This window comes from Lissotriton vulgaris, chromosome 9, assembly GCF_964263255.1.
Source record: "Lissotriton vulgaris chromosome 9, aLisVul1.2, whole genome shotgun sequence".
NCBI lineage: Eukaryota > Metazoa > Chordata > Amphibia > Caudata > Salamandridae > Lissotriton > Lissotriton vulgaris.
In genome coordinates, this window is record NC_141697.1 from 244,435,907 (window position 1) to 244,448,852 (window position 12,946).

Below are 12,946 nucleotides of genomic sequence, written 5' to 3' on the forward strand. Positions count from 1 at the left end.
ACAGGGGCTCCTCGAGTTTGGAGGCAACTGAAGGCGGCGAGGAAGCTCCTGTCGGCACTGGACCTGGATAGGGCGGAGTATGCCGCTTTGCGCCTGAAGCATGCCTTTTACTCAGGGGGGGACATGTGTGGTAAGCTCCTGGCCCATCGGCTCAGGGTTGCACAGCAACGTAATGTTGTGAAGGAACTGGTGGGTGCGGACGGGGTTACTGTTTCTGGTGACGCGGAGGTGGCGGAATCCTTTCGTAGCTTCTACGAAGCATTATATGCTGCGGAGCCCTCCTCGCCGCGAGACGCCGAGGACTATTTGGAGTCAGTGGCCCTCCCGGTGCTAGAGCCCGCCCAGGCGGACCACCTAGAGAGGGACATCCATGTGGAGGAAGTCATCTCCGCTATAGCGCGACTGAAGCACGGTAAGGCCCCGGGTCCGGATGGCTACACGGCCTTGTTTTATAAGACCTTCTGCTCCGCTGTGGCACCAATCCTGGCTCGGCTGTTCAACTCCTTCTCCGAGCCTGGCGCTATCCCACCGGACCTTCTTGCCGCGACGGTCTCGGTCATTCCGAAACCCAGGAAGGATCGGACCTTGTGTGGTTCGTACAGGCCCATTTCACTCTTAAATGTTGACCTCAAGCTCTATACGGGGATTCTAGCGTCCAGGCTTGGTCTACACCTACCGGGACTGGTGGAGGCGGACCAGGCTGGCTTTGTACCCGGTAGACAGACGGTGGACAACACCAAGAGAGTGACGCACGTACTAGAAAAGGCCTCACGTGTCCCGGGGGAGCGGATGTTGCTATCGGTTGATGCGGAGAAGGCCTTTGACAGAGTTCATTGGCCGTACCTTGAGCTGGTTCTCAGGAAACTGGGAATCGGCGAGAAGTTCCGCACCATGGTCTTCAATTGTTATAAGAGACCATCGGCGTTGGTACGGGTCAATGGGTGTAGCTCCGGTAGTTTTGCCATCGAACGCGGTACGAGACAAGGTTGCCCCCTCTCGCCGCTTCTGTTCGCCCTCTACATGGAGCCGTTTGCCCAGAGGATTCGCAATAATCCTGACGCTATTGGGGTTAAGATGGGCCAATATGTCCATACTGTCAGCCTTTACGCGGACGATGTCCTGCTGACCCTGGACGACCCCAGGAGGTCACTCCCTGCTTGCGTCCAGGAACTGGACGCCTTTGCACGTGTGGCCGGCTTTAAAATGAATATGACCAAGTCGGCGGCACTGGACGGGTCACTAGCCACGGACACCAGGAGAGACGTTCAGCGTCTTTTCCCCATGCAGTGGTCCTCGTCTACGGTGCCATACCTGGGGATCCTGCTAGCGCCCTCGCTGCCTGAGATGGTGACAGCCAACTACACTTCCCTCAGCAGGAAGATCAAGGAGGAACTCGACCGATGGAGCAAGGGCCTGCTTTCGTGGCTGGGCCGTATCGCAGCGGTGAAGATGACGGTACTGCCCCAGATCCTGTACCTCTTTCGCGCTCTACCTCTCCAGCCCCCTGTGGGTTGGATACAGCAAGCGCAGGCTGACATCTCCCGCTTCGTTTGGCAAGGCCGCAGGCCACGGATGAAGAGGGTCCTCTCCACGCTCGCTCCGGAGGCGGGGGGTCTTGGTATCCCGGACCTCCGGAAGTACTTTCAGGCGGCGCAACTGCGATACTTGGTGGAGTGGAGCAGGTGGGAATCCGACAAACACTGGCTTTTTCAAGACCAGGCGGTGGCGGGCCGTACCCTCCAGGAGGTTCCGTTCCTGCGCCGCACGCATCGCCCGGCTAATCTTTACGCTTCTTTTGTTACGCGGGTCCCCCTGCGGGTGTGGGATGCAGTTTGCGAGGCCCGTGAACTGACCACCTTCCCCTCGCCGTTCACGCCCATAGTGGGTAACCCGGACTTTGCCCCGGGCTTAGAGCCGGGTGCCTGTTCCCATTGGGTGAGTGCGGGCTGCAGGGCACTTTTCCAGATTTACGGCCGGAGGGCGTGATTCCTTTCCAACAACTCCGACAGGAATTCGGCCTGACGGAGATGGACAGACTGCGCTATATGCAGGTCCGACACTGGGCTCTCCAACCCCAGGTACGCGACGTCGCAGCCCGCCAAATCACACCATATGAGCGGTGGCTGGTGACCCGGGCTTCGGACGCCAAGCTCATTACTGATTTGTATAAATTCCTCCAACCCCCGACGTTCCACTATCATAACCCGGGGAGGGAGCGCTGGCACAGAGAATTGGGCAGGACCCTAAGCCACAAGGAATGGGCCAGGATCGCATATCGGGCGAGGCATTCCGCATACCACGCTGGGCTTACGGAGACCTTTACTAAGGTGTCCACTTATTGGTATTACACCCCGGAGAGGCTATATGAAATGCATAAACATACCGACAAGGGGTGCTGGCGGGGTTGCGGACAAGAGGGTACCCTTTCCCACATTCTTTGGGCTTGCCCGGTGCTGACTGCTTATTGGAAGGAGGTCTTGGATGAGGTAGATAGGCACTTTGAAATTGAGCTGCCGCGCTTCCCAGCGTATGTTTTGTTAGGCCTTCCCAATGACCTAATGTACCCGTTGAAGTCTCGCAGGGGTAGACAGATTGCTATTGCGCTAGGCTCAGCGGTCCAGAATATTCTTGTCCACTGGCGCACCGCCACTGTCCCCTCCATTACTGGTTGGTTACATAGACTCTGGCAGGTATTGGGTATGGAGAAGATGTCGCTTACAGTGGCTGGGAATGTAGATCAGTTCGAGGAGCTATGGCAACCTTTCCTGGCACTACTATCCACGGAATTCCGGGAACTCACCTGCCCGAGGTACCTTCGCCTTCTTAGGCTGACGCCACCGGCGGATTAGAATGAATAGGGGATAGGATCTTAGGGGATGGGGTGTGGGCTGTTTGGGGCGGGTTATTCTAATACGGGCCATTGGACGGGGGAGTTGGGGTGTTGTTTCCTTTCCTTTTTTCTTTCTTGGGGGTGGGGGGCTCGGAGGGCCTGGGTTGTGCTTTGTTGGATCGCTGTTAGCTACTCGCGCTCAGCTTTGGGTGGGGGGTTGGGGTACATGAGAGGGTTATATGAACTGCCTTATTGCTTTACACTTGATGGTTTCCCCTTCTGGACCACCGACCTCCGTTTTGACCAACGCTTCTGACTCACGCTTCGTTTCTTCACTATATTGTATGTAACCTTAACCTCCTATTCCCCTTCCCCATGCTTCTTTTGTCTTAATAAAAATGCTTTAAACCTAAAAGGTTAATAAAAACGATTTAAACAAAAAACACTATGCAACATGCTATACCTCCTATTAATCTCGGCTTTACCCACTGTGCAGTTGTTGATTACTGACTTCCTAAAACTGAAACACAGGAATAATCTTCACAAACAAGTATAGAATGTCATACACTGTGTGTTCTTTTGCTAGAACTGCCTTCATCTGATCGGTAGTTACGTCTGTGATTTGAGTAATCCTAATTTCGCATAATCCATGATCTGCATTATGATTATATATTAGTATTGCATTTAAATTCTGATCAAATAAAATTACTTTTCCACAACTAGAAATGCCTCACTAACACGAGTCAAGCGAAGCAGAAAACTCTACAAAAGAATGCCTAAAAATAGGTGCAGTGGAGAGTTTGTAGAATTCAACAAAATGACTTCAGTATAAATGAAGTTCAATATACAAAACCAGGTAACTCTACTGCGGATTTCGTAGCACAGCATCAGAAGACTCTAGTTTATATATACAGTGTTGTCTGGTATAATTCTATGTACAAGTTCCCAAATTACTTTTCTTTGAAGACACAAAAATATCTGACTCCGACAAGAAGAGTTCGGTCTGCAGCAACTTGAAGATCTGTCACCTAGGATTGCAAGCATACAACAAGAGGAACTTCTAGCTAAGGATTAAGTTGACAGTGACCACTGCTAGTCTCAGTCTGTGGCATCTTGGGAATTATAATTCACCTGAGTTCTAATGCCTGCTTGGATAGCATAGTCGTTACAACCCCGAAGCCTCTGTCCTAGCAATGCCTACACTCCGCACTCATTGATGGTCTCCTCTAAAAAATAAACAAGCATTTACAATGCTATAGGTCTCGCAGCATTAAAGTTTGAGTTATTGGCATTGTGTATGACAATGCGTTGCATAAAATTTTTAGCAAACTTTGAATTGGTGAGCAGTGAGAGTGTGTGCAAGAGTATCCTGTTGCTCACAGCTGTTATTATTCACACAACTCTGATGATGCACCTCACGCACGGGGCTGACGCAGGTATTATTCACACAGCTCTGATGCTGCACCTCAGCACGGGGTGACGCAGGTTTTATTCACACAGCTCTGATGATGCTCCTCAGCACTGGGCTGACGCAGTTACAATTCACACAGCTCTGATTATGCACCTCAGCACGGGGTTGCCGGCAGTTATTATTCACAGCTCCCTCTTGCAGCGAGCCCAGGAGGCACGGCAGACAAAGATCGCTTTCACTTTCACGATCGCTTGAAAAACAAGACATGCGCGTGCAATGACAACAGGCATGGGGGGCGTGTCTTAGCCCGGCTCACGTAGCCCCGTAGTAATCCTACACAATCCTGCTGTAAATCCGCGATATCCTACCTGTCGTCCCGGTCACCACATACCCTGGGCTGCAATCTGCGACCTCCGGAGCTGCAGTGGACCGCGGAGCCCCAGCCACCCAACATCGGAGTGTTGCACGCTGCCCAACCTGCGACTGCCATTGTGAGCTGGTGCCAGAGTGTGGCATGGACCCAGAGTTGTGCGGGTGCCCGGACACCAGCCCTGACCTGACGATGACCGCTAACTCTGCTTAGCGAAGAGAGTGCCCTAGGTCCGTGCCTCCATGGTTTTCCTGGTTGCTGCCGGGGCCGCAGCTGAGCGCGGAAGCATTGTCCACAGCGACAATTGTATGCAGGAGCTGTTGGGCACCGATGAGCCGCTCGTGGCCTGTGAGCCGCGCTAGACATCGAGCGGCCGGCGGTGACATTTTGACCTCACTCTGACACACGCCGAGTTAGCGAGTAGAGGAGAAGCGCATCAACGTCGGCCTTGAAGGAAAATCACAATCTTTCAAGATAAAGGAAATCCCCTGAGGAAGGGCGTTATGCTTGAAATGCATTGGGTTTAAAACAAATATTTGGAAAGAAACGCACAGAAAATGAAACTTGTTATATGAGAAATGAAACTTGCTAACAAACAACGTTTGGAAATGATAATAAAATTTGCAAACAACTAAACGAAAGACTTGAGTAATTATATGATGAAAATAAAAAGGAGTGCAAGCTAGGAGTGAGTCCTGACACACAGGAAACACATGTCATAATATTACTTTACAGTGAGCCAGCAACCGTGGTACACACACCTCTTGACAATGTGACTCTTTGTCCGGAGACTCCCGATCTTTCCCAAAGTAAGTAAAGTGGGGAATTGAAAGATTTATCTTCCAAAACCGGAGAATTTGGACTCGGCAGTTTGAGTATCTGTGTAGGAAGGTGGATACCGGACTATGGTTGCCCCAGATTTTTTGCCAGTGTTTAGCTGGTTTTCAACTTAGTTGGCCTGGGATTCTGCTAATCAGGGCCCCAGGCTATCTGCTCTTTCTGTAAAATGGACTCCATGTACTTTAGGTACATCTCCAATTGGGTATTGGGTCACCTTATGAGCCCCTGTACAGTGTACTATAGGTACCCAGGGCATAGGTGCATCCAAGGCCTACCAGGGGCTGCAGCATGTATTATGCCACCCCTGGCTGGCCACTCACATTGACACAACTGGCTGATCACTCAGCTGGGGCAAGGTCGTGTAATCACCCCTTGCTTAGAAATAGTATTCCTATATCTAACCTCCTATCTAGACACATATACACCTATAAGTCACTCCTATGGCAGGCCTTAACAGTCCTGGAGGTAGAGTGCTTGGTTTTATGTGAGATGTGCTCTAGCATGAGATGAGCCTGTCTGCAGCTTTCGGAACCATGTCTTTATAGCTGTTCTAGGATATAGCCATACCATATACTCTTAAGTGCATTATGAATCTCGCAGTTAAATGTTAACTCTGGTTTGGCTTTATAAAAACATCTCGAGCATGGTGTCATATGCTTTGGAATACTATCCCCTCGCCAGTTCTGGCGACGGGGGTAGCATTCCACCCTTCTAGAGGGAGAAGACATGTTGTTCCTACTAATCCCAGTTAAAGTTAACCAGAGCCTCAGCATCACAAAATGGATGCTACTGCCACAGACACGAGTCTGACCTGCTGCTGGGAGTCCTTCCAGCGAGGGAGGCTTGGACAATAGGTTTTCTGTCTTGGGAGGTGCTAGCACCACCTCAGACAGGCTCTTGTGTATTGGGGCAGGGAGGGCTGAAAGAAGGGAGACACTGCCTGGTGCACACAAGGTGTCCCATGCATAGTCAAGTTCAAACCGGTACTGGGGCACTCCAGCCCCAGCTCTGGCGTCAAACTGGACAAAGGGAAAGGGGTGTAACCACCCCTTCCCTGGTCCCACCCATAGGAGGGGCCTAGCAGGTAATCCAGCCCCTAGATTTGGTATATAGGTAGGAGCGGAGTCCCAAGACTTTAGATTTATCCTGACTGAAACTTGAAACGAAACTCTGGACCTTTGACATTCTACCTGAAGATAGAAGACTGAAGAATCTCCCTTGTGGTCAAGGAGTGACCACCCTGCACAAGCAGGCACCAACCAGCTATCAACGGCTTGCTTTGTCGACGCTCCCGCCGGAGCCTGAGCACAGATCCTGACAAGAACCGGACTTCCAGACTTCCTTCAGCCCGATCCACAGTCCCATCAAAGTTGAGACCCGTGGAGGCGACGCAAGATGTGGGACCGGCCATCTTGAAAAGTCAGCGACTTGCTTTCCGTGCAGCTTCTGAGGCATCCTCGAAGCTGTGCATTGGGGATTGAGAAGCCCCAGCCCCGAGCATCCTCTGCACTGAAGATCAGCCCTGTACACTCCACGAGTTCTGCGTGGGGCCCTTCTGCATTTCCCTGCTCGACGCGTCTGTCCGGTCACTTGCCCGTTGGCTAGTGGCCATCTCTATGACGAAACCTTGAATTTACACCGCTGGTCTGGTTGCTCCAGACTGGCCCCTGGTTCCCTGAAAAGAAGCAGCCCATCAGACCTTGCTGGTCTGAATAAGTAGCCAACTTTGATTCCTGCATGGGTTGCCTTTGCCAAGGCTTGTTGACTCCAATCCGGAAGCCGACACCGCCGACAGCGAGAGCCTTCGTGGGACAGTCCGTGCCTGACTCCTGGTTGTCGTCGACGTCTCCTGGTCCACGTGGCTGCAGAGACCAGCTTCACGACATCACTTGATTGCTTCACGACATCGCCTGGTTCCTTCCTGGTCACTGGCCAGTGACTCAGACTCTGTCCCCTCTGCTTTCAGGTTCTCTTCATCCTCGATCCGCCCTTGGATCCAACCGGACACTTCTTTCCTGGTCGCCTGCAGCATCTTTCTTTACGGCTCCATAGGATTCAGCGACGAAACCCGACACACTTTGACACCTATGCACCCGCTTCCTGTGGGTGAGGTAATGCGAGTACTCCGGTGCTCCTGTGGGTATTGACTATCCAACTATCTAGGTTTCAAGTAACTTTCCTCGAGTCCAGTCAGAAGTGCCCTAAAAGAACTAGTTTCTAACTCTTTCGTTCCCATTCATTCTCTATGGTAACTTGCGTGTGAGTAAAGACTCTGCACACGCCTCCCGTGGGCCTCCTGCTTCCTATCCCTTGGTAGTACAGCGTAGCCCCAGCGATGCCCTAGGCCTATTCATTTTCCGAGCAGTGGTACCTAAACCACTATTTTAGTATATGGTTTAGCATGCCCCTAGGGCCCTACTGTATTTTGTGCAACTTATTGTATTTTAATTAAGTATCTTGTTATGTGCTTGTGCCTCTGACCTCATAAAGCGTTCAGAGGGATTGTCTAGAAATAAATAATTATATATTTTATATATATCCTGTGTGGTGTCCTTTCATTTGGTATTGAAGAGGTTATATATGGTAAAACAGCTGGCTTCACATGCCCTCTTGAGTTTAGCCTAAGACTGCTTTGTCCATGCTACCACTAGGGTAGCTGGTCTATAAGGTTGACTTTACAACCATCACCATAAGGGTTGTTTGGACTGGTGCAAGGTGCTCACTAGGATAGTTAACATCATATACCAGGCCAACTTCTCACAATCTGCACCAATCCTAGTGATGTACAGCAGCAATTAAGAAAGGAGGCCTGCAGTATGAAACTTTATACAGCAAATCGGCTCCACTTTCTTAATAGGTCTAAACATCCAATTCGAAATGTATTTATTAGAAAACAAGGTCTCAGGGTATGTTTGACTGCAGTCAAGGAGTACACTAGCTGTGTTGGTAGAAAAGAACAATTTGCCTATCCAGTGCAGAACCATTGTATTGGCTAATTTGATGAAGACACCCTTTTAACCTCTGCATAAGGCAAATTTAGATCGTGGTCATTGGAAACATCTATTGAAGCATTAGATGAAGCTGCGAGATTGAAGCACTTCTTGCAAATTGATCAGGTTCGTGTGGTTATGAAGACAAATCCAAAACAAATTCCCAAAGGAGTATCTGCTCTTTATGTTAATCAGTCAATACAGCTGCCTTCTTTCCTTCAACACCATAAAACTTCCAACATGTGGTCATTACATACTTTAAATGTTATTTTAAATTGTGTATCCAGTACAGGAACTTAATCAAATAATAAAAACCCAGTAATTGTAAGGCCCGCTCAGGTTTATGGAGGCCAGGCACTAATGTTACTCTGACAATGTAAAATTTCCAAGCAATTCAGTTGTACTGTTCATTGACCTTGAAAATAGTCATAAAAAAAAGGGCTCACACTAAAAGAAAGGTGCATACACTGGCAGTCTATCATTAAATGACATTTGCATAGCAATAACTTGGTCATCTTTAGGTACATTGTCCAAGAGAACTCTGGTAGATCAACCACTTTAAAGAAAATCATTTCTGCACCCTCTTCCACAGTGAACGAAAGTGGAGATCTCTACTAAGAATGCATGTTTAGAAGAAGGGTAACACTAGTTATTTGTAAAAATAATCTAGTATCTTATAGGTCTTCTTAATGCAAGTGAGATCTTCCCTACCTCCCCAGTGGGAGAGTGCCATTGGTACTTTAATTAGCAAAATAATAAATACTAGATCATAAATCTATTGCACCCACAAATAGCAAAAAACATCACCAAAAGAAATCTATCTAAAGAGACTACCACATAGTGGGACATTGTCTGCTTATGCTGCTAAGTCCTATGGTCGACTGTCAAACAGAGCTTATTTCAAAGAATGTTTTGGGACTCACCATCTAGATGGCAGAATAATGCACAGCATGAGGAATTCGAGCTGCAAAACATGTTGCATGTAGCTAGTTTCTTTACACAATGGAACCTTTGGTTCATTAGAAGCATTGTCATTTCCATATACTCTGAGTTGCCTAGTTACAAAACAAGGACTGATTTGTTGTGGGTGTTAATTCCAGTGTAATATCCATAAAGGGTAGTGCCAGTGGCCTGCGTAGTATAATCAATGTATGTGTATATATATATATATATATATATATATATATATTTTCTTTTACATTTCACATTTACACTTCTGGATAAAATAAATATTTTCTGGGTAAAATAAATATTTAACAGATCAATACAGAGAATGCCATATGAAGAGAAAAGTCTAAACTAATTCATTATTTTATTACCAATGCACAGAGAACTTGAGGGCAAGGCATTTCTCAATATTGGCATTTTTTTTCCAGGGTGACATCACTTCGATCCCGGAGCTCGCTGACTACATCAGAGTTTTTAAGTAAGTCCCAAATTAACTTTTTAACTCTTTATTTTATATGGTTTCAAACGTCCTTGTAGAGACACTACAGAAAACATTCCTATAAGTACATTCAGTGAATCAAGTTAAGTAATTTGTAAGAATAGGCTGGACAAGTTTGTCTCAATTCGTAATTCCATATTTTGTTTATCTACTCTTGATATTGCCTCCACATTTATTATTGCTCAGTTGAAGTTGGGCTCTTTTTGTCGACCTTGGATAGCAACAAAGTTTGGTAGGTTCTGATGGCATTCCAATCAAACGGCAGTCTGCTCTGGTAGACTTTAGGAGCAAGCGCCTAACTTAAATGTCTGACCTTAATACATACTGTGTTTGTGTAGGGTAGTGAGTTAAGTGCTTCAACTAGTTAACTTCAGAAATGATGTGTGATCAAGGCATTTCACAGGTGCTTTCTAAATTGCAGATAGTAGGCTTGTTTTCTTTTAGTAAGGTCCAGGACATTTCAGAAAAAAGGAAGACTTATCCATGCTGTATGATTTTTAGTATTTAGTATTCAGTGAACAACCAATGAAGTTACAATAGGGTATGTTTGATGCTTTTCTCTGTGCTGGCGGAAGTTCATTCTGGTTTTGTTTTATGCCATTACGCTTTTTTGATTGTGTTATTTAACTAAACAGCAATAATACACAGATAGCACAATTAGTTCCAACTAAATTCATTAGGTGGCTGTTGTGATGCTCGTCTGGTGTTGAGGCACTGAGGGGGGAGGGGAGGCAGGTGGTTCTTTTTGAAGCATGGCTCTTGGGCCTAGTGTTCAACTACCAAGTTTGAAACAGCGTGCCTCTAGAATTGGGGAACGTCCCCTGGTCACTGCTTGTGTCCCCTCGGGCTGTAAATGTTTCAATCCTTATTTCAACTGAATAAATTCTAACATCCCTTTTTAATTCATTAGTTTTTATTCATTTGATTCTTCTCATACTTAGAGTTGTTAATCATTCTTATATCCAGATCCCTTTGATGTTCAAATGCATGTTAGTACATGATCAATGCATTTCGGCTAATATAAGCCTTCATCAGGGAACAATTGTCTAAAAATAAATGTTTATATTTAATATACGAGGATACATAAGATTAGTTGCTCAAACCAGGATTATCTAATAAATGCCGTAGATGTTATCCCATGATGGTAAAATTGGTGAGTGTCGCAAAGTAAAACAGTGATATAATACTTCAATAGAATGTTAACCTCAGTAATCCATAGTGTTACCAATATGAACGCGATCAGTTATGGTATTCATTTACTCCTTGGTGAACATATCGGTGTGTCTATATCCGTGCTCTTATGAGTGGATTGTGGCTCACAGTGAAACTGACCGCTAAACGGTGAAAACGTGAATAGATTCACAAACGGGTATTATCTGGGGTGCTCCATGGTGTTGCGAACGCTTATTGGCTAATATTGTGAAACGTTTAGTCTGCTAGATAGGCTGCTCGGGGTGAAACGAACCACTAAACTGTGAAAACGTGAATAGATTAGCGAACGGGTATTATCTGGGGTGCTCCATGGTGATGCGAACGCTTACTGGCCTATATTGTGAAACTACCACAAGTAAGTCACTACGCGGCCGTCAATAACTAAACTAGAGGTGGATACAAGAGGCATATGGTTTCCAGCAGAGACTCCACATCAACCTTCTGGAGCTCAGAGCGATTTGCTTGGCTTTGAAAGCTTTCTTTCCTTTCATCAAAGGTAAGCTGGTCCAGGTGCTCATGGACAGCACTACCACCATATGGTACTGCAACTGTGTGAAGTGGGATTGTGGAACCTGTGCCAAGAGGCTGTTGACCCTGGACGTGGCTAAAATGTAAGCACATTTTCCCGACTGTGCAGCACCTGGCAGAATCGCTAAACGCCAGAGCGGACAGACGCAACTGTAAATGCCTTGTGGACCACGAATGGCACCTGCATCTTCAAGGTCTCTTTTTCAAGATTGGAAGAACCCTGGCTAGATCTCTACACCACTGATGAGAACGTGCTATGTCAGCACTTCTGCATGCTGGAGTTTCCAAAGTGGCTCTCGCTCGAAGACTCGGTCCAACTAGAACATAATACGGGACTCCTATAAGCCTTACTGCAGATACCTCTTTCCCCAAGTTCTGAAAAAGATAAAAACTGACCAGACCCAAGTCATCCTTGTGACTCTGGATAGGGTGAGGCGAGCACAGCAGTAGGCACTCCTGAGCAATTGTCCTCTGATCAGGCTGCTGTTTTGGGAGGATCTTCTGTTGCAGCAACAGGGCAGGTTCCTGCACCCAAAGTTGGGGATGGTCTACCTTCCTGCGTTGAGATTGAGCAGTGTCAGTTGAGGGTCTTCGACCTACCTCCCAAAGTCTGTGAAGTCATCTTGGCAGCCAGGCATCCATCAACAAAAATTGTATGCCTGCTTTTGGTACATGTTTGTGGCTTGGTGCGCTTAGAAACGCATCGAGCCACTTTCTGCATCCCCTATCAGAAGTGTTGTCGGTTTTGTCCTTAGCTTGTCAGCGCCTTGCTCTGGGTACAGATGGGGGGGGTTATCTTTTGTCCATCTCTGCATTTTTGTCTTTGCTGGACCAACCCTGCCTCTTTGTCACCCCTTGTAAGATGTTTTCTAAAAATTCTTCATCATAGGTTTCCTCCCAAATCTTTCGTTGTGCACAAATGAGATCTTAATTTAGTTTTAACCTATGTTATGGGTCCCCCCTTTGAACCCATGAATAACTGTCTGCTCAGACAGACAGCCAGTCTTCTTGTTGGCCATCACATCTGCTGGAAGAGTCTGCAAGCTCAAGATTTTCAAGATTCAGTCAAACACCTGGGGGCATTATTCTAAGCTAAGGAATCTGCAGCTAGATGGTCTCTACTAGATCAAGCATTATCGAAGGTAAGTAACTTGTTCTTCAGCTCTTCCTTGTAAAATAACCAGTTGTGGTGCGGTTTTTGAAAGTGCTACAGTATCTGTTTCCCCCTTTGACTTTTGTGAAGTCCCAGTGGGATCTTAATTTGGTATTGAAATTTCTGATGTGTCCGCCACTTGACCCACCACACAGTCATTCCCTG

The 12,946-nt window shown here is 47.2% G+C and overlaps 1 protein-coding gene across 2 annotated transcripts in view; it reads left to right on the forward strand.

Moving 5' to 3' along the window:
• Positions 1-12,946, forward strand: part of FERMT2 (FERM domain containing kindlin 2) — a 658,554-nt gene that overhangs the window by 499,518 nt on the left and 146,090 nt on the right. For both annotated transcript variants that reach the window (XM_086937426.1, XM_086937425.1), the window contains one exon: positions 9,818-9,867. In XM_086937426.1, the coding sequence (XP_086793552.1) occupies positions 9,818-9,867 (50 nt within the window). The remainder of the gene's footprint in view (positions 1-9,817; positions 9,868-12,946) is intronic.